The 19,682-nt window shown below is 35.6% G+C and overlaps 1 protein-coding gene and 1 long non-coding RNA gene across 5 annotated transcripts in view; one reads left to right on the forward strand and one right to left on the reverse strand.

Moving 5' to 3' along the window:
- Positions 1 to 498, reverse strand: part of Ptprz1 (protein tyrosine phosphatase receptor type Z1) — a 172,336-nt gene extending 171,838 nt beyond the window's left edge. For all 4 annotated transcript variants that reach the window (XM_074064369.1, XM_074064361.1, XM_074064354.1 and 1 more), the window contains exon 1: positions 96 to 498. In XM_074064369.1, the coding sequence (XP_073920470.1) occupies positions 96 to 153 (58 nt within the window). In that variant the 5' untranslated portion in view covers positions 154 to 498. The remainder of the gene's footprint in view (positions 1 to 95) is intronic.
- The window catches only part of LOC141419920 (uncharacterized), a 116,949-nt gene that overhangs the window by 382 nt on the left and 96,885 nt on the right, over positions 1 to 19,682 (forward strand). The gene's annotated exons all lie outside the window — the stretch shown is intronic.

Below are 19,682 nucleotides of genomic sequence, written 5' to 3' on the forward strand. Positions count from 1 at the left end.
TGGCGGCGGAGGCTAGTGGCGAATAGTCTGAAATTTCCCCCAGACGCGTCCCAGCGATCCCAGAGAAGAAACCCCACCGAGGTCTCATCACTCACCCAGGCGGCAAACGCAGAGGAGCTGAATGCAAGCGAGGAAGCGGGTTAGGATTCGCATTTCCAGACGGTCCGGGGCGCCTCGCCGCGAGGCTCCTCTGCTGCTCAGGGTGGATAGGGAAGGGGCGCGAAGGCAGCGCTCGGATTTTATCCTCTGGTGTATAGGGGTGATGAGAGAGAGAGAGAAGGGAAAGAGAGAGAGAGAAGAGGAACAGACAGAGAGAGAGAGAGAGAGAGAGAGAGATTGAGAATCCAGAGAACCCAGAACCCAAACAGAAGGACGGTGGTGGTGCGGGAGGGAGCCGGGAGCGCTGGCGGGGCGCACGCCGGGCCGGCCGGGCTGCACTTGGGCTCCGTTGCCGGCTGCGGCGGCCGCGGTCTGAGCGCTCCGAGTGCGGTGCGCGCTCCGGCCTTCTGTGCGCGCCGCGGCGCCGGCGGGGGCGGGGGCGCAGGACCGCGCCGCTGGGAGCGAGCGGCGGCCCCGGGGTCGCGCGCGCGGGGGGCGGAGGGGCGCGGCTGCCGCTCAGGGTCTGGATCTCCCGGTCGCAATTCACATCCCCACACCCCTCCTCCTGCCCGCGGCCGGTGGTTTCGCTTCCCTGGAGTTAGCGGAGCCCGCTGGGGTTTAGAATCTTCGCGGAGAAAATGTCTCTAATGAAGACTCCTTCATCCCTTAGGAAGAAAAGAGGAGGCCAGACCCCCATTGTCCCGCACAGCCAGAGCTTGACCTTTGGGCTTCACCCCTGGGGAGGTTTTCCATTTTATTGTTGGCCTCTCCGCAGATGCTAAGTGGGTCCAATCAGAAAGTGGTTGGGGGCGCCTGGGTAAACTGGGTTCCCCTCTCCCTTGTCTTTCCGTCTTCCAAATAGCTAAAGTAGTGGCAAGACCCCATTACCTCTAATTGTGAGCAGTCCCACAATGCCCCTTTCCTAGCCCCAAACTGTCCTGCTGTGCACAGCTGCTAGGGGAACTTCCAGCACTTCAGTGGTCTTGCTGGACAGAGCTGACTACCTAAGTGCCTCTTGTACAGGGTCGTCGTATGGGAAGATTCTTAAATTGCTTCATTAAAGGGTACAAAACAAATATAATGTACACCTTATGCTGCTGCAGAGCTAAAAATGTCACCGTTATGGGTTTGTTTCTATGTTGGTGTTTCTGTTTGCAAGTAGCCAATGAGCGCCTTAGTTTTAGGGAGTTTCTCTTTAGTATTATAGCCCCAGATCCTAGGATAGCGTGTGGGGGGTGGGAGGTGGGGGTGGAGGTTGCAGTAGGTGTTTCTTAAATGTTTGTTGAATTAACTTGAAGCCCAAGGAACTAACAAGAAGGCAGCTGGCGATATCTTCCTAAAGCCTTAAATAAACCCAGTTCTGAAAATTCATGACATTTTCATTTATTTGATATTTGTCGGTCATTAGTGCATTTTCCACTTAAGAAACCTAATTTGGAGCCTTTTAAGAGTCCAATCTAAGGCACAGAAAACCAAGTTCTGGAATTATCCTTTGAATTCTTAGTAACAATTTGATGTAGGGAGCTATACAGTATGTACTGTGTTCTGTTCGTGTCTCAAAAACAGTACTGTAGCTTTATAAAATTTAAAGAATACTTAGTGCACACAAAATTGAATTACACATGTATTTTGGCTGTTACTACAAGTTCTCACAAATTCCCACAGCCTCTGAACAGTTGACTCAGTGTGCAGAGCTAATGATGCAGTTTGCTATTGCTTCATGAATTGAGTGCAGCCATGTAATAACAGATTTTGAAACTATTTGGAATGTTTGTCCAGGTAAATAAATCAATATTAAGAAGTTGACCCTTGATGTTATTCTTCCCATGACTATGACATAGAAATGCTACAATATTTACAAAAATTATAATGGAGATTGACAGTTGGTCATGTGAGTTTTCACATAGGAAGAACATATTTGAGTCACTTTTGCTAGCATAACAAGGTATGTGTATATAAATCAGAAATGCACTCAGAGTTCAGAGAAAGTGTTTGTTTAATGTGGACTAGAGTAGGCAGGGAAGGTTTCCTATAGTTGTGTAGTTATGCAAGAAAGACTAGCAGCAAAAATTGATGTAAAAGGGGTGGGGATAAGACAAAAGAAGCAGATGTCATATGCTATTTTAAAAACAGTGTGAATTAAATTTGAGCAGATGAGAGAGCTTGTACAAATGGCAAACATTGATTTCCTAGTAGAGCAGCTTGTACCTGTCTACTAAACTGCTTCACAAGATGGCAAAAGTAAGGAAACTACAAAAGAAATTTCGAAGAACTTTAATTGTACAGAAAGGGCTAAATTTTCTTGGGAGAATATATGGTGGTCTAGGAGGTCCCAATTAGGTTATACCACTAGCTTCCAAAAACAATCCTGCAATAAAAACCATTATCTTATGACCTCTTTTAGTTGGCTCACAAAGTCAGTTTACTAGTCATTCTGTAGAGTAAGGTTACCAAACAAAGGTACTGTTGAAATTAAAGTTTCCCTAGCAAAAAAGGGCAGGCAAATCTATGCTCTCTGTTAATTCAGTTCTTGGTTAAGCTATGTCATTCACTTGGGATGGCATAAAAACCACTCTGAGGAACTGTCACTATTGAGGTTTGTATAGGTAATAGGATGGCAATCACTTCTATAGACTGAGTGACAGTGATAGGAAATTGACCTGGAGAACCAGATGCTGTGGTTCTGATAGTTCTGGAGCATAGTGATGGAAGGGAAAGTTATGGTCCTTGGAAAAATACATCACTAACTGAAACAGCCGAGGTATAGGAGAATAGAAGGCATAAAAAGAGTGAGCGCATCAAAAACACAACTCTGTTCACATTTCACAATTTTATTGGGGCCATAGTCATTTTGGAGAGGTGTCACTTAATCCATTTACACTGGCTATTGTGAGCTGAAGTTATAAACTTACAAAACCACATATCTCCATAGAGTTAGAGACAGAGAGAGAACACAGAGACATACAGAGACAGAGATAGGGAGAGTCAGTCTACCTACCTAAAGCATTCACTTATGTTGGTGAATTAGATCCATTTGCTTCTTGTCTGTATACCATCCCAAAGGATTTTGCAAATTCAAATTTATGTATAAGCCAAAGTTCTGGAAGTATTTTCATTCTCAGGATGTATAATGTGCCATTTGATAGGAAAACATTAAACAAAGACAGAAGTGATTATATCGGTTGGACCTACAAGGATAGGATTATTTCTGGAGGTAGATAATGACTTAATTGAAGATTTGATGAAAATTTCAAAACTCAGAATTTTCACAGAGAGAACAAAAATTAAAATTTATTCCTTCTATTTATTTGGTCATCAAACACATCTTTAGGGTGTCCCTTATGTATCATCCTCTGCTTAACTGTGAATTGCACCATCCCTACCATAGGCTCAGGAGAGAAAGACATTGCTACTAGAAAATGCCTAAGAATAGAATTGGTAGCTAAAATAGAGGATGTCCAGGTAAATTTGAACTTCAAACAATAAATAACTTTAAAGTTCAAAATATTCTTAGTGCACCGATATGCTAAATTTAATAATTAATTTTTAGCACAAAATTACCAATGCACTCACATGTGCTGTTTGGGATGCACTTATGTTTTTTAAAAATTCATTGTTTATCTGAAATTCAATTTAATTGGGTGATCTGTATTTTTATTTGCTAAATATGACAATTTTTCCTCAGCGTATCTTGAAATTGTCTGATATCAGGGTTGGTCATTTATGATTATGAAATGTTTATGTTTTCCATAAGTTTCCTTACTCAACAAATTATTTCCAAAGTGTCCCTAACATGAATGCAGATAGATAGAAATAGGGTAAGGGGAACATTTGCTCTGTCTGACTCTTAAATTCAAATTGGCTCTCAGAAACTATTGCTTCTTTTTATTCACTGTTATTGACAAATATATTTGAGCAAGTCACTACGTTGAATCAATTCAATGTTTACAGTTCAACAGTCATTTCTTTAGAAATAAAATGCAGATTTTGTAATTATAAAGGGTTTGTCAGAAGCAAATCTTATTTTACATGAAACTGTATATTTCATATTGTGAGAGTAGATTTATTTTGTGTTTTGCACCTTACAAATTTTGTTCACATCTGATTGACACAAAGGCATCTACTTAGTATTCTTCTAATATAATCAATTCTTGGAAAAGACTAAAGAATAATTTTGCTTTCTTCAATGCAGTCAAATCTTTTATTTGGATTTGTCCAACTAGTTACTTTCTACCTAAAATAAACTCATTTCTACTGTCTGAGCTTTGCATCTTTGTTTCAAATGACTCCTAGGAATTTAGCTGGATGGCCTATTATTGCTCTTCTTATGTCAGGCATAGAACAGGAAGGAGGGGCCTTATTTGAAGCTACAGAGCTCAGAAAGATTTGGTACTCTGAGTCCAACTGAAGGAGGCATAATTATGTTTGAGAGAAAAACCATTGCATGTTACCTATTTAACCTTTTAGTATCGTGTCATGAGTCACTGTGACATAATTTAAAATTATTACAAAGTATATATTTCAGTAAGAAAATAGTATTAACAAATGTAGGAAAGGTAGAAAACCTTTTTTTCCATGTCAGCTATATTGGTATAGTTTAAGATTGAAGGTAATTCTTCTTACGAGTAGTAATAGAATAATCTTTTGTATTTATATATTTTAAAAGTGGTTAGAAAAATAACTGTAACCTTGAAAAATATTGTGGATGAATTTACTTCAATATCAGTATTTCTCTCTTAAAAAGAAAACATGTCATTGTAGCAAAGACTCTGTCTTGTCTTCTTCCATTTAGGCTGCTGTAACAAAACACTGTCGAGTGACTTATAATCAATAGAAATCTATTTCTCACAGCTCTGGAGACTGGGAAGTCCAAGATCAAAGTACTGGCAGATTTGGAGTCTGATGAGGGATGAATTTCTGGTTCATAAACTAATGGCTGGCACCTTAATATAAACTTACATAGTCAAAGGGTAAGGAAACTCTCTGGGTCCTAACTATAAGGGCACAAATTCCATTCATTAAAGATTCATACTTACAAGCTAAACACTCCCTAAATGCTCCACCTCCAAAAGTGCCACACTGGGGAGCAAGTATCAAAATATGATTTGGTGGAGGCAGGGGCATTGGTGGAGGCATTGGACATTGACTGTCAAGCTCATCTCAAGTATCAGATTTATTATTATGTCTTGATTTGAAAATTTTAATTTTGTGTCTTTTTAAAATTAAAGGTATTAAGAATCTTTTGGAGCCTCACTTTATCTTGAAGTAAATTTTAAATTTAGCTTATTTTAAAATGATTTTGAGTTTTTTTAATAGACTTTGCTTTTTGGGTCAGTTTTAAGGTCAAAGCAAAATTGAGTGGAGTGCACAGAGTCACCATGTATTTCTTGCCCCTATTGTGGAACAGCCTCCCCCATTGCCAATATCTCACATTAGAATGGTATGTTTGTTATTAATAAAATTATATGAATACACTGTTATTATATGGAATGTAAACAAATCCAAGGTTTACATTAAAGTTTACCCTTGGTGTTGTACATGCTATAGATTTCAAAATAATTATAATAACGTGAACACTATTAAGAGTATCACAGAATAGTCCCACCGTCTGAAAAATCCTCTGCTTTTTCTATTCAGCTCCCTCTAACATCCACTGATCTTTTTCTTAAAGTGCCATATAGTTGGACATTATACAATATATATCTTTTTCAAATTGGCTTCTTTTTCTTAGTAATATGCAGTAAATTTCCTCCATGTCTTCATGTCTTTATAACTCGTTTCCTTTTAGCACTAAATAATATTTCATTGTCTATGGCACAGTTTGTTTGTCCATTCACCTTCTGAAGGACATCTTGGTGCATCTAATTTTCTAAATTCTCAATAAAGTGACTAAAATCATCTGCATGCAGGTTTTTGTGTCAATGTAAGCTTTCAACTAATTGGGGTAAATACCATGGAGGGTGATTGCTGGATCATCTAATGAGTGAGTGTTTAGTTTTATAAGAAACTGCTGAACTATCTTCTAAAATGGTGGTACCATCCTGTATTTCCCCTAGCAATGAATGAGAATTCCTGTTGCTCTATGCCCTGGTCAGCATTTGGTGTTGTCAGTGTTTTGGATTTTGACTACTTTAATGGGAATACAGTGGTACCTTGTCATTGTTTCAGTTTGCTATATGCTGATGACATATAACATTGAGCATATTTCCATATGCTTGTTCGTAGTCTGATTTCTGTTCAGATATTTTGACCATTTTTAATTGGATTTTTTGCTTCTATTTGATTTTTAAACTTTTCATTTTGAAATAATTTCAGACATACTGAAGTGGTGTAGAACACAAAGGATTCCTGTGTCTTTTATCTACATTCTCCAGTTAGTATTTTACCTTTATTATTCCCTGTGGTTTGTTTTTTCTTTTACATCTTTACCTCTATACATCCATATCTAAAGATTAAAAATTCCTTCTTAGAAAAATTAATCAGACTGATATAGCCTTGTGTATCAACCACTCTTCAGGTGATTTTCCTTTGGTAACTTTCTGATCTTATTAAAGAAACTTTTCTTGATTGGACAGTATTGTATAAAAAATCTGATTTATGATCACTTAGGAATTAGTGACCACTAGCAGCCATATTAGGCTGTTTAAGAATAAGTCATGATAAATACATGTTGTTGCCTTAGAAAAGTTGCTCAGGATTTAGAAAATGTTTTTTTACCATTTGCCTCATTTCTGGCTGTCTTTCTTGGATACAACATCGCACCTATCTTCTTACAAAGTGTCCTGCCATTAGTCTTTTTTTGCTCTAGTTCATGCTCAATTTCAGAGGAATCTTCTAAAATAAATATCTAATGTGGACTACACACACCAGCAAACAGGAGCTTGCACTAGTGATTTTTCCAAAGATTTGAAAATGTTATCCAAGAAGAATTAATTGATTCTTATAATGGGAGCTTTTATTTGAGGAGCTCATGCAAGCCTGCAGTGTGTTGTATTAATTGTTAGTTGTATAATTTTTGCACGAAGATAACTGTTGTACTAAGAGAATTATATATTTTTTAGATTAAGAGAAGCAATTTCTTATGAGAGCTAGTCATAAGCATCTATATGTCTTGCTCCTTTCTCCTTATCCCACCAATGTCTCTCCTTGGAACATGATGGAAAAATAATATTCTTCCCACAGCTTAATTTAAGCAGAGATACTTGCTTGCTGTTGAGGCCCATGATAAATGTTCAAGTTCCTTTAAATAGAAAGAAAATGTGTAGAACAAGCTGAGAATCAGCATTGGCTTGGATCATTGGGATAAGTTGCTACTCTATTTCAAAGGTATGAGCATTTCTGATAAATGGTAATTTTGCTGTTTTTTCCCTAACTCTAGCCAAAAATAATTATATTCACCATTATATTTAGGCCAAATATTATCTCTATACAACTACCGCCCATTTGACTTAGGGGCCCAGAACAAGTAGGTTTCCTCCACTTATGGAAAGAACTTCTGTTTCCCATTAATTCCAGGTCATGAGCTTTTCCTTCTCTTGATAAATTCTGGTCTTTTCAAACTTAATCTGACTTCTGACTTTGGTAGCCCATCTGTTCTTTCAATCTCCTGCTTTCTATTTAGTTTTCTCACCAAGCTATCCCAATCTTCTTCCATTAAAAATTCCTTCCCTGACTGATGTCTCACTGTAATTAGAGTCCCAGAGCTATTTTCTTTAATATTTTTTGAAAGAACAAACTACAATTATTATGTCTACTTCTTCATCTCCTAGTAACTCTTCAAATGACTAAAATTAGGTTTCTGTCTCCCTTATTCCATTAATAGTGGTTTTTGGTGGTACTGGTATTTGAACTCAGGGCCTGACACTTGTTAATCGGGTGCTCTAACACTTGAGCCACTTCTCTAGCCATAATAGTGGTTTTATAAAAGTAAAAATATCACATTATAATGGTTGCTTATGTGCAGGAAAGCTGAGACTAAAATCCTATCATTCCTCCAAAACTAGTGCTTTCTACAGTCCATAAATCCTGAACAGTCTCCTTGGCCACTCTTCTTTCATCATCCCATCATACCAGTCACTAGATCATACTGCCTACTCTAAAATTTTTCTGTTTCTATTGTTTTTCTTTACATTATCAGTGGACCTGGCTTATGCTCAGTGTTTCATAAATATTCAAATATATAAACTAATATATTGAAGCAGGGAAGCCCATCAAGCCAAAACTATCTGCATCTTCTCTTTCTTGATTATAACAAGGTTACAGTCATTTTCTCAGATGTTTCTGGCAGTTCTTAGACAGTAACTTACACCAAAGATTATGGACTTGGACCTTACTCAGTGGCTTTTGAGTTTGTAGTACTTCATCTTTCCCCCCCATTTTTAGAAAATATTTATTGGATTGGTTAATAGTTATCTAATAATTTAGAGAGATAATTTAGAAAAGTGTAAGGAGGATCATGAAAAAGTGGATAGAGACATGAAATTTTCATATGCTAGATAGAATATTCATAAGGCCTTATGATTTTTGAAAACTGTTAGCAATGTAATGCCTGCCATCATATTATATTATTATAGATATTCTTAGGAATAATATTGCTTAGCTTCTATTGGACATCTATTTACTGATTACCAAAACAGGATTTAGACTAAATTCTTCCCTCGGCAATTCAAACATATTTCCCCTTGGCTTCTGCACAACAAAACAAATGGTCTCTAAATTGAAGAAGCCACCCAGAGAATGGAAGAAAATCATTGCTAGCTATATATCAGACAGGGGACTGATAACCAGACTACACAGGGAGCTCAAAAAACTAAACCCCACTCCCCAAATCAATTACCCAATAAAGAAATGGGCAACTGAACTAAACAGAACTTTTTCAAAGTAAAAAGTCCAAATGGCTAAAAAACACATGAAAAAATGCTCACCATCCCTGGACATAAAGGAAATGCAAATCAAAACCACATTAAGATTCTGCCCTACTCCTATTAGAAAAGCTACCACCAAGAACACCACCAACAACAAATGTTGGGGAGGATGTGGGGAAAAAGTACCCTCACACACTGCTTGTGGGAATGTGATCTAATACAACCACTATGGAAAGCAATATGGAGGCTTCTTAAAAAACTAAAAATAGATCTGCCATATGATCCAGCAATACCATTCCTAGGGATATACTGAAGAAATGTAACTGGTTAGTACAAAGGCACCTGCACACCCATGTTTATTGCAGCACAATTCACAATAGAAAATGTGGTATTTATATACAATGGAATTTTATTCAGCCACAAAGAAGAATGAAATTTTGTCATTCACAGGTAAATTGATGGAACAGGAGAACATAATCTTAAGCAAAGTTAGCGAGGCTCAAAAGGCCAAAAATCACATGTTCTCCCTCAAATGCAGATTATGGACCTAAAACAAATGCAGTAATATTATTGGACATGGGTCACACTAAAGGGAAAACTGAGCATGGGAGGGATAAGGCAAAGGAAGGAAACAAAATCTTGAATGTGGTTGATGTGCTTACTGTATAGGAATGAATACAGTAATCTTAAACTAGCAGAGGCCACTATAGGAAGGGGACTAGGAAGTAGTGAAGAGGTCTGGTAGAGATGAACCAATTTGGGTTGTAATACACATGTGCATGGAAACAAAACAAGGAATCTCCCTGTATAGCTATCTTTATTCTATACTAGCAAAAATGCCATGTTTTTCTTATTATCTTTTAGTTTTTTCTTCTACAAAATCAGAGAACAGGAAAAAGGAACAGGTTCTGCCCAAAAGTGGGGGAGGGGGGGTGTCAATAGGGGGAATGGAGTGGTGGCACAAAAATGTATACACATGTAAGTAAATGCAAAAACAGAAAAGTGTGGTACCTCATCTGATATCATGGGCTAGCAGGCCTAAACCACTGCCAGTGTATTCCTGGTCTATTGGAATCTTTTTTTCTTTTTTATATTTTTATTAGCATATATTAGTTGTAGAAATGGATTTCTTTTTCTCTTCTTTCAAAATTAACTCTTCCTCCTGTGATTCAATTCAAATAGAGGACCAATAAGACCTGGAGAATTTACACTTTCCTTAAACTATCCAATAGCAGTATTTGGCCTTTAGTTATTTCACATTTTGAGAATTAAGAAGCATCTCTATTTCTGGGCTTTTGCAAAACCCTGACATTTGCCACTAGCTATTTTCCCTAAGCATCCACTTTTCCTATGTTATTTCCACTTAGCTTTGCCTGTTCCTAAAAATAGGAACAGAAACTAAGGAGACATATAGCCCTGGAGGAGTCTCTCATCACTCGTAAGAAAGGCTGTAACTCAAAAACGGCATGTACTATTAAGAAACTGTATAAATCAAGGTTCTAGAACTCTAATTATTGACTTTCTACCATTTCTCCTTCTATCATGCTAGTGATTATAGTCATACTTTTAGTCATACCCATTAAACTGAAACTTGTACCTACTCTGTTCCTTAATACAAAGTACATTTTATAAAGATGAGCTGATGTCAAATATTAGTAAAAAAAATAGTATGTGATATGAGAAATAAATACCACTCCAGAAAATCAAATGTGTGATTTTCCCAAACAAGACTATTAATAGCTTGAGAAAGATTTCAAACTGTTTCTATACAGTTAATCAAGTCAAAATACTTTGGAATATAATTCCTGAAAAAAGTTGGGAAATCAAATAAAAGAGTTGAAGAGCGACATCTCCTCCCCAGGGAAGGTTGGATGTTGCAACTCTGCCAATGTTGACACTAAGAGCCAAGAACAAGCAAAAAAATAGATACATGACTTTAAGCATTTTAGGTTCATTGGACAACTCTTCCCTTTAAAATTCAAATGCAAATATGCTGAGATTCCTTTCTGCATAGCTAGGCTGTAGTGGTTATAAAATTCACCAGAGACTTGAGGAGACTGTGAGGGGATCACACTGCAGAGAGGAAAATGTAAAACATGATGTTAGATATGACTGCATGTTCATGTAGTTCTACAGGGAAGGTGTTCAACTTGATAGTTGCCATCTTAGCTTCCAGCCTCATACTCATTCTTGCAATTCATTCAGTCTACAGATATTTTTTAGTATTTGGTTTGTGCTAGACATTTTGAATTCAGTGGAGTAAATGTAGTCTGTGCCCTTGAGGAGCTTAAAAATCAGAGGATGTTTTAACTGTTCTTCAAATTAGTGCTAATTAGTACTATTATTTACCATTTAAGCTGAGTTTCAAACTCTCCTTTCCAGACCAAGCCATGGACCCTAACTTTACACCAAAAGGCCCCTAAACATGTTTTACCTGTAAGTCAACTTTCACCCCAAAATAAATTCTTCTTGGCATCTGGATAAATATTTTAGAATAGTCTCTTTGAAATTAGAATTACCCAAGGTAGAATTAGGCTTTGATATACAACCAGGGAAATAACTAAGTTATAAAAGATAAAAAGGTGACAGATAGCACTAGTGAACTAAAATATTATAAGAAAAAGACTTTTATGATCTTCATATGTAAGTAAGAAAATGTTAAAGTAAACAAAGTTAAACAAGCAGAATTAATGAATTTAAACAATAAGATGAATTTTATTTATACATATAATAAGTATTAAAGCTTATAATAATGAAGATAAAAGTAAGACTATTTAAAGAAGCATAAGTAGAAATCAATAACAAGAGAAATATAATAACCCATAAAGAATAAGAGATCCAGAGGCAGCAAGGCAAATGGTGAAAAGAGGAACAGCTTTAAAAACCTATGATGTATGCTAAAACAAAATTTTAAAAAAATCACATAGACAAAACTAAGTAAAAACTTTAAAAATAAAACTAAGAGCATAAAAGATAGCAAAGTAGGCAAGCTCTCTGAGTGTTCGAAAGGTCTCTGATCCTTTGCAGTTTGGGGTTGCTTTTCAGGGTCCTTAAGACTGGAGAACACAGGAGGAATATTAGAAACCTGTTGACATTATTCTAAGGGAGGAACGAAAGATTACAAGAATGATGGAGGGATGAGTCTAATTAAGATATATCGTAAGCACGTGTAAATGTCACAATGTATCCCTCATGTACAACTAAATATGCTAATTTAAAAATTCAGTAATCTTTAAAAAAAGAACCTTTGTGTTGCATCCTGAATCTTCCAGAATCTGATCAGTTTCCAAAATCATTAAGCATATAATAATAGTGATCTTTAGTCTTTCATTGTCTACCAACTCTATGCCAAACATCCTTTTGCAAGTTCACTTTAATCACTCCCAAGTCCCCCAAATGGGAAATACCATTTCCCCATTTTACAGATGCTCCCCAAGGCTCAAACTGTTTAGCATTACTCAGAGACAAAGAAGTTGTGGTGCTCCTATAAATAAAACTCAGGTTTCTCTGGTCCAGTGTGTGTTATCTTTCCATAAATACATCCTGAGGATGCTGCAGGAAGTCATCTTTTCTAAACAGCAATACTCGGTATTTGCCCCATCACCTAGCAAGCACCTGTAGTTTAAACTGAATTAACAAATTTCCTGCTAACTTATATTCCAAATAAGCTGGTTCTTTATAGCATTTGTGCTTATATAGCTTATATAAGCTTATATATAAGATTTGTGCTTATATATCTTTAGTTTATTTGGAAAACTAAAGTATAAAGATCAATTAATCATCTTTAATAAGGTGAAGGAATGCCTCAGAATGAGGGAAAACTAAAATTACAAAAAATAACCTGGGAAAATAAACATGTCAGTTAGGAGGGGCTAGGTTGTGTTTCACTAACAAGGAAAATTGTGTTTACATTTATTTCTTGTTTAAGCAAAGCCTGTAGTGGGTTTAAGTGGCTGTTAGGTTGGCTGCCTTAGATGTGGTTGGTCAATAATCCAAGACTTTTGCCTTTTCTTTCTTTCCCAACGTGTGTTTTCATAATCTTTGGACCAGTCTTGCACTGTCAATTTTTTTTAAGTTGACACATATATGACATGCCACTTTTTCCCACCCTTTAGCTTTTCAGTGTTTAGAAAGACAGGAAAAACAAATATAAGTAGCAATAGTGGTAAGAAGTGAGAGGAGGAGGGAAAGAGAGGGAGGAGAGAGAAAGAGAGTGAGTGTAGAGGGAGAGGAGAGGAGACCATGAGAGGGAAAAATAAAAGAACATGAAACCCAGAATCAATAGAGTATATACTGTTTGAGGATTGCATAATGTTTTGAATATTGTTTTGCTGTCTTTTCTTAGACTCTGAATATTAAAAATTATTCTGGACTCTTTCAAAAAAATACATGAAATTTGTCATTGTCAGATCTGAAGCAGTTCACAAAATGTGAAACCACATCCTCCATCAATCATTGAGATGTTACTCCATTCTTGAAGGTGTTTGTAGGAGGTTAAAGAAGGTGGATGAGTAAAGATAAGTGGATTGAAAATGACAGCAAAGAAATAGTGTATAAAATAAATCCTTTCTCTGATTCTTTCCTACTTTTTTTCACCTGTGAAAAGAAAATGGTTGTTTTTTATATATTTTAAGATCATGGAAACATGAACTTGCATTTATATAATTTGCTTGTGTTTGTTACAGTGCCAGTCATTGTATCACTGCTTAGAAAATGGGACAAACAAGCAAACAATTTTATCACCTTTAACTTGAGCCACATTCCTTCTTTCTATAATCAGAACACAGTTTTTAAAAGAACTATTGCTGGAAATAAGATGGTCCTTCAGCTTCATTAAGGGTCATTGTATTTCCCCTTGGTTGTATCTAGTGTGAATACAATTTAGGTTAGATTGTAATAGGTTATTGAAGAATATGTCCTCACAGAGGTAAAAATACAAGACAGGTAATTTTTTTCAATTAAATATTCTTAATATGCTGTACACTCCTATTCTCACTCCTTATTGTATCTTGGCCAGAGTCTGCATATTTTCCAGTCATTTTTGTTCATTGAAATATAATACAATGAAGCTTATAATTTACTATCATATAAATTGAACTCCATTCCCTCACCAACCTCCTGCCCAAACATAGTCACAAATGCCTAGGTCATGGAATATTCATCTTAACAAGATTTCTTAAATATTCTAAAAGTCCCAACTCTCTCTGTCCTTAAAGTAGATCAGAGAGATCTGAAAAATGTGGCAATTATCTCCTTACTTATCTGTATGATGACACAATTTTCTTCTTATTAATTCTTGACACTTCTTTTGTAATCACTGATGTCAAGCTGTGTCTTTTGGAATATATAAAGTCTAATCTTGAGTATCCTTTAGAGCTTCTATGTTACAAAGTTTTCTGATGTGGATGATCCAAACTTCTATCTTTCCCCAAGAAAGCTTACAATCCTTGGTCTACTCCAGAGACCTTTGTGGCAGGTTATCCCTTAGCTGACCAATGGGAATCCCTTGAAATACTAGCAAGATGGCTGAATTTAGAAGGCATTATTCTCAATTAACGTTGATAGGACTTGGAAGCCATTGAGATCCTTGTCTTCCTCCTTCTCTCTTGCTCCCTTCTTCCTAGCAATCTGATTTTGCAATCTGTAACTTCTAGTCTGTAAGATATTTTTGAAATATTTAATAATTTCTTCCTTCCCATTTTTTTTCATGTCTCTGAATTTCTCATTATTTAAATATTGGGCCTCCAAGACTGACCCTCTAATTTCTTTTCTATCTCTTTATTTTTTTTCTTTGTTTCCTGGGAAACTCTTCTCAACTGTCTTGCAACATATCTATTGAATTTGTTGCTTATCTTACCATATTTTTAACTTTCAAGAGCTATTTTTGTTTTTACATGCACTTTAAAAATAATACTCTATTCTTAGGCCATGCATATGGCATTTTACCATCTGTTTTAATCTCTCAGAAAGCTAAAACCTCCCATCTTTGCCAGGTTGGGGAAATGGATAGTAATCGTACTACATAAAATAAGGATTCTAGTTTCTTTTAAGCAGATTTTGAGTCAAGATGTTGTCTATTTAATTTTAATTTTATTTTACTGCAATAAGAACACTTACGAGCTCAATCCTACTAAAATTTTAAGTGTATACTAAAGTACTGTTGACTATGGGCACAGTTTGGTAGATCCTAGGGCTTACTCGGTTTGCTTAACTGAAACTTAATGTCTTTTGGTTAGTAATAGCGTGTTTTTCTCTATCCTTTAGCCTCTGGCAACCACAATTCTACTTTTTGTTTCTATGAAGTTGACTGTTTTAGATACTTCTTTTACTGACTTATTTCATTTAGCATAATGTCCTCACATTTCATCTATATTGCTGTCCTGTGCCGAATATTCATTTTTAAGGTTGGATTTTAACCACTGTATGTATACCACTTTTTTTTCAGTCCTGGAGTTTTAACCCAGGGCATGGTGCATACTAGGTATATGTTCTACTACTGAGCTGCACCCCTGACCCCACCACATTTTTTAAATCCATTTTTCTATGAGAGGATATTTAGGTTGTTTTTACATCTTTGCTATTGTGAAAACACTACAGTGACCATGGCAGTGCAAATATTTCTTTGAGATCCTGATTTCAATTCCTTGGTCTAAATACCCAGAATTAGGATTTATAAATCATATGATAGGTCTATTTCTAACTTTTTGAGGACTTTTGCATTCTCATAGCAGTATGTAAGGATTCCTTTTCTCTACATTCTCTCCAACATTCTTCTATTTATTTTTAAATAGCCATCATGGTAGAAGTGGAGTGATAGCTCATTGTGGTTTTGATTTTAATTTAATTATGATTAATATGTTGAGCATTTGTTTTCGTGTACCTGTTGGCCATTTTTATGTCTTCTTTGTGAAATGTCTATTCAAGTCTTTAGGCCATTTTAAAATTGAGTTTCATAGACAATCTTTTCCTTTAAAAACCATCTTTTACCACATGTTCTAAAGCACCTGATGCTGCCAACTACTGGATTGCTTTCAAGAATTTGCACTGCCAGTTAGCTTGTTTTTTGGCTTTTACCACTGCCATTTTAGGATTCAACTCTCTTTCAGAATTAGTAAGTCAGTTAACATTGTCCTATTTTTTCAAATTCTGATTTTTCTCCATTTTTCTACCTTTATAGTATTTTTTTGTTTTCTTTGTCCTTTAATTTCCTTCCTTAAAACAATTCCTATTACTGTTGTCTTAGTAGGAGTGGGAATAAAATCATGTGCCCAATCCACCATACTTAGCATCTTTAAATGGGGTAGTGATTATACATCCTCATGAATGATTAACTTAGAATCATTTTCTCCATATTATCCACTTGGCTCTGGGAAGGAAAGTCAAAGCTCATAGAAAGAAAACCTCAACATAAACCCTGCATTGCTTAGAGAACTGATCAGTGACTGCCTTTCCCTAGTTGGTGGTCCCAGAGCTGGTTCTATTGTCATTTAGGAAATGCTATAAAGGGTCTCATTCTAATTTTGTTTTGATGTGACTGTCTTGAGAATAAAGCATTTAATTTTTGGTATTGGTTCTTAACTAAAATTCTTAGGTAATAAGGAAAATTCTCCAATAGTCTATTATATATCACACTGGTTATTATTTAGTTCCACACTAAATTATAAAGTTGTTCAGTGTGATCAGTTATCTCATGAGAGTTGATCTGTCTATATTTCTTTCTCCTTAGAATTTTGACTATCTATATCCTTGTTCTTAAACATAGCATTACAAACAAATGTTACTTTTTAAAACTCAGGACCTTATGCTTGCCAGGTAGGTGTTGTACCACTTGAGTCAGGCCCCCATCCATTTTTTGCTTTAATTATTTTTCAGATTGGGTCTTGCATTTTTGCCTATGATAGCCTTGAAACACCATCTGATTCATTTGATCTCTGCCTCCTAAGTAGCAGAGATTATAGACGTGTGTCATCATTCCTGGTACCCCAGATGTTTCTTTTGTGCTCTAGAAGCTTATGAAAGTCTTCAAGTGTGATTATTCAGAGTTAAGACTATATATATCTTTTCAAATAAATATACTATTAGGTATATTTCATAGCATGGTTCTGTTTGATAAAGAAGGAAATATTAAGATTTATAGAAAAAAATTATACTTGACCATCAATCAGCTCAGTTTTTATATTCTGAAGGATTTCAGTCTTTTTCCCTATACTTTTTATATCTAATGGTTTAAAGCAAGTTTAACAAATAGTTCTAACCACCTGAACTCACCACATGCATACATTATAAATCCTCAGTGGACAAGGCTAAGTGGCATCATAATCAACGATTTAGAGCTCTATAGAATCACTTTCCTCTTTAATGCTTTTGGATTCTATTTAAAGAACTTGCTTGGGGACTCCATCTGTTTCTAGCAATAATCATTTTTATTCCTTGCTATTATTCCTTCCTCTTACATCATTCTGAAGTAAATTCAAAGGGTAAATTTTTCTATATGATGGGACATAGATCTCTTGCTCTATTAATTTTTGCACATCAACATTTCCAATTTTTGAGTTCTCCCTTTTTTTATGATAGGATGGTAGATTTTTCTCAGTGACAAGATTATCCAAAAGACAACTCCATTGCTTCAGTGCATAGTGATTAGAGCTCATTTCATAACCACTTCTGGTCTTAGAAGCTTACTACAAGTGTGATATTGGTAGAAGAGAATTTTCCTGTCTTATACCTACTTTCAATATTTTACAATATAACTTTTTGCAAATTTAGAAATCAGGTTTAGCTCTAATTTTTAGAAGCTAATAAAATCAGGGCGTAATAAAATGCAGTAGAATTGTTCTGCACTGATCATTTGTGTTATGGTGCTCATTTAATGAGGTGAAATTTCAACCTTTGTTTTGGGGAATGATGCCTGAATTTTGTAAGCAGCCAATCAGGACAGAAAAACAACTACCTAAAATAACCCAAAGCCTAATGGGAGCAAGTGCTTGCCTAGAATTTGAGCCATTCTTGCTTAGAGTAAAAAGGAGGTGTGAACTCTGGCTGTGAGATATTGATTAATAGTTTCTCTCAGATTGCATTGTATGGACTTTAGCATATTCTCTATAGTTGTCTACCTCCCCCCACAAAGGTGTGTGTTTTGCTGAAATCTATATGATGTCTTATAATTGCCACTTGTTATAGCTAAAGCTCTATTATGTGGTCTTTGAGACACAGGTACACCCTCTGGACTCTGTGATTTTGTTGCTGTGAACTTGAGCAATTTAGCTAAGCCTCAGTTACCTCCTGGGTAAAATTAGGGTAATATTTATCTTACAGGATTGTTGTAGCATTAAATGAGATCATGTTTGGGAACATCCTTTGTGAATTCTAAACTGCCATGGAAATCTAAGTAGTATAACTATTTACTCCCTTTTATAGGAGAAGGGTGGATTAGGCTGCACCATGGGCTGACTTCATACAGACCCTGACAGAATATGCTCAATAACTGGCAGCTTTTTTCCTACACAAGGAAGAAAAGTGTTCCTTCAACAGTGAGCAATTATAAGACATCATATAGATTTCAGCACAACACATACCTTTGTGGGGGGAGGTAGACAACTATAGAGAATATTCTAAAGTCCATACAATGCAATCTGCTGAGAATTATCATTGTTGTAGCAAGTGCAGCAACTATGTCCAAAAGGAAAATTTGGCACAAGTGATTGCTCCCTTTCCTCAAAATAAAACTTAAGCTAGTAGGTTCTGTTCTTTGTAACTGAACCTTGCTGATTTAGCATTCTATTTTTTACATTAACAAATATATTATTCAGATTAGCATTAAAAAAATTATTTTTGCTGCTTCAAGAATAATAACTGTGTACAAAAATTACAAAAGAAAAAAATCGTTTACAGATGGTAACATTATTTAGCAATAAATATTATTACATTTTTTGGTGTGTTTCCTTCTGTCTTTAACTTGTATATTCATATTTTGGGTTAGTTCTTCATAAATATAGTGTGAGAATGTTAAGTCTTTAGGTACAAACATGTACATACACAAGGGATTGAGTCCTTGTGTAGCTTCAGCTAGTTTTCATAATGTTTTTGTTTAATATATCTTTTAGAAGTGAATGGTTGTTAGATAAATTCAAGAATGCACTTTCCATTTATCATGGAATTGGATGAAGAATTGTGGGCCCTTTATTACCCTATCTGGTGTGTTGTTTTTAAATTGTCATTCAGGGTAGGTGAGTTGCAAAGTATAATAAGGCAGGCCTACATTGTGGGTGTACAAGAGTAAGTTTATATATATGTTGAAATAATTTTTGAGAAAGTTTCACAATGTTAAATGTGCTTTGAAGTAATCTCTCTTATGAGTCAAATTTATTATTTAAAATGAATATAAGCTAGAACATATATTACTGTTGTGTAGGATAATACTCCATAATACAAGTACAAACTTTCCAATAATTTGGTATATATTAGAGTATGTTATGTATAATGTGTATGTTTATCTAATGTGTTTTTCATAAATTTGAGGAATTTGGCAAAAAATTATGTAATTATACTGCAATATTCACTCAATGTCATGAATAAGGATAAACCCATATTATAATATATACTATCTTTAAGCAAGAAACAAGGAAACCATTGTGCTTGTTCCTTGTGTATATAGAGAGAACAATATAGATACTATGTAGGATTTTGATTATTATATGTCACTATATTTTATACAGACAG

The sequence above is a fragment of the Castor canadensis genome, chromosome 2 (assembly GCF_047511655.1).
Source record: "Castor canadensis chromosome 2, mCasCan1.hap1v2, whole genome shotgun sequence".
Taxonomy (NCBI): domain Eukaryota; kingdom Metazoa; phylum Chordata; class Mammalia; order Rodentia; family Castoridae; genus Castor; species Castor canadensis.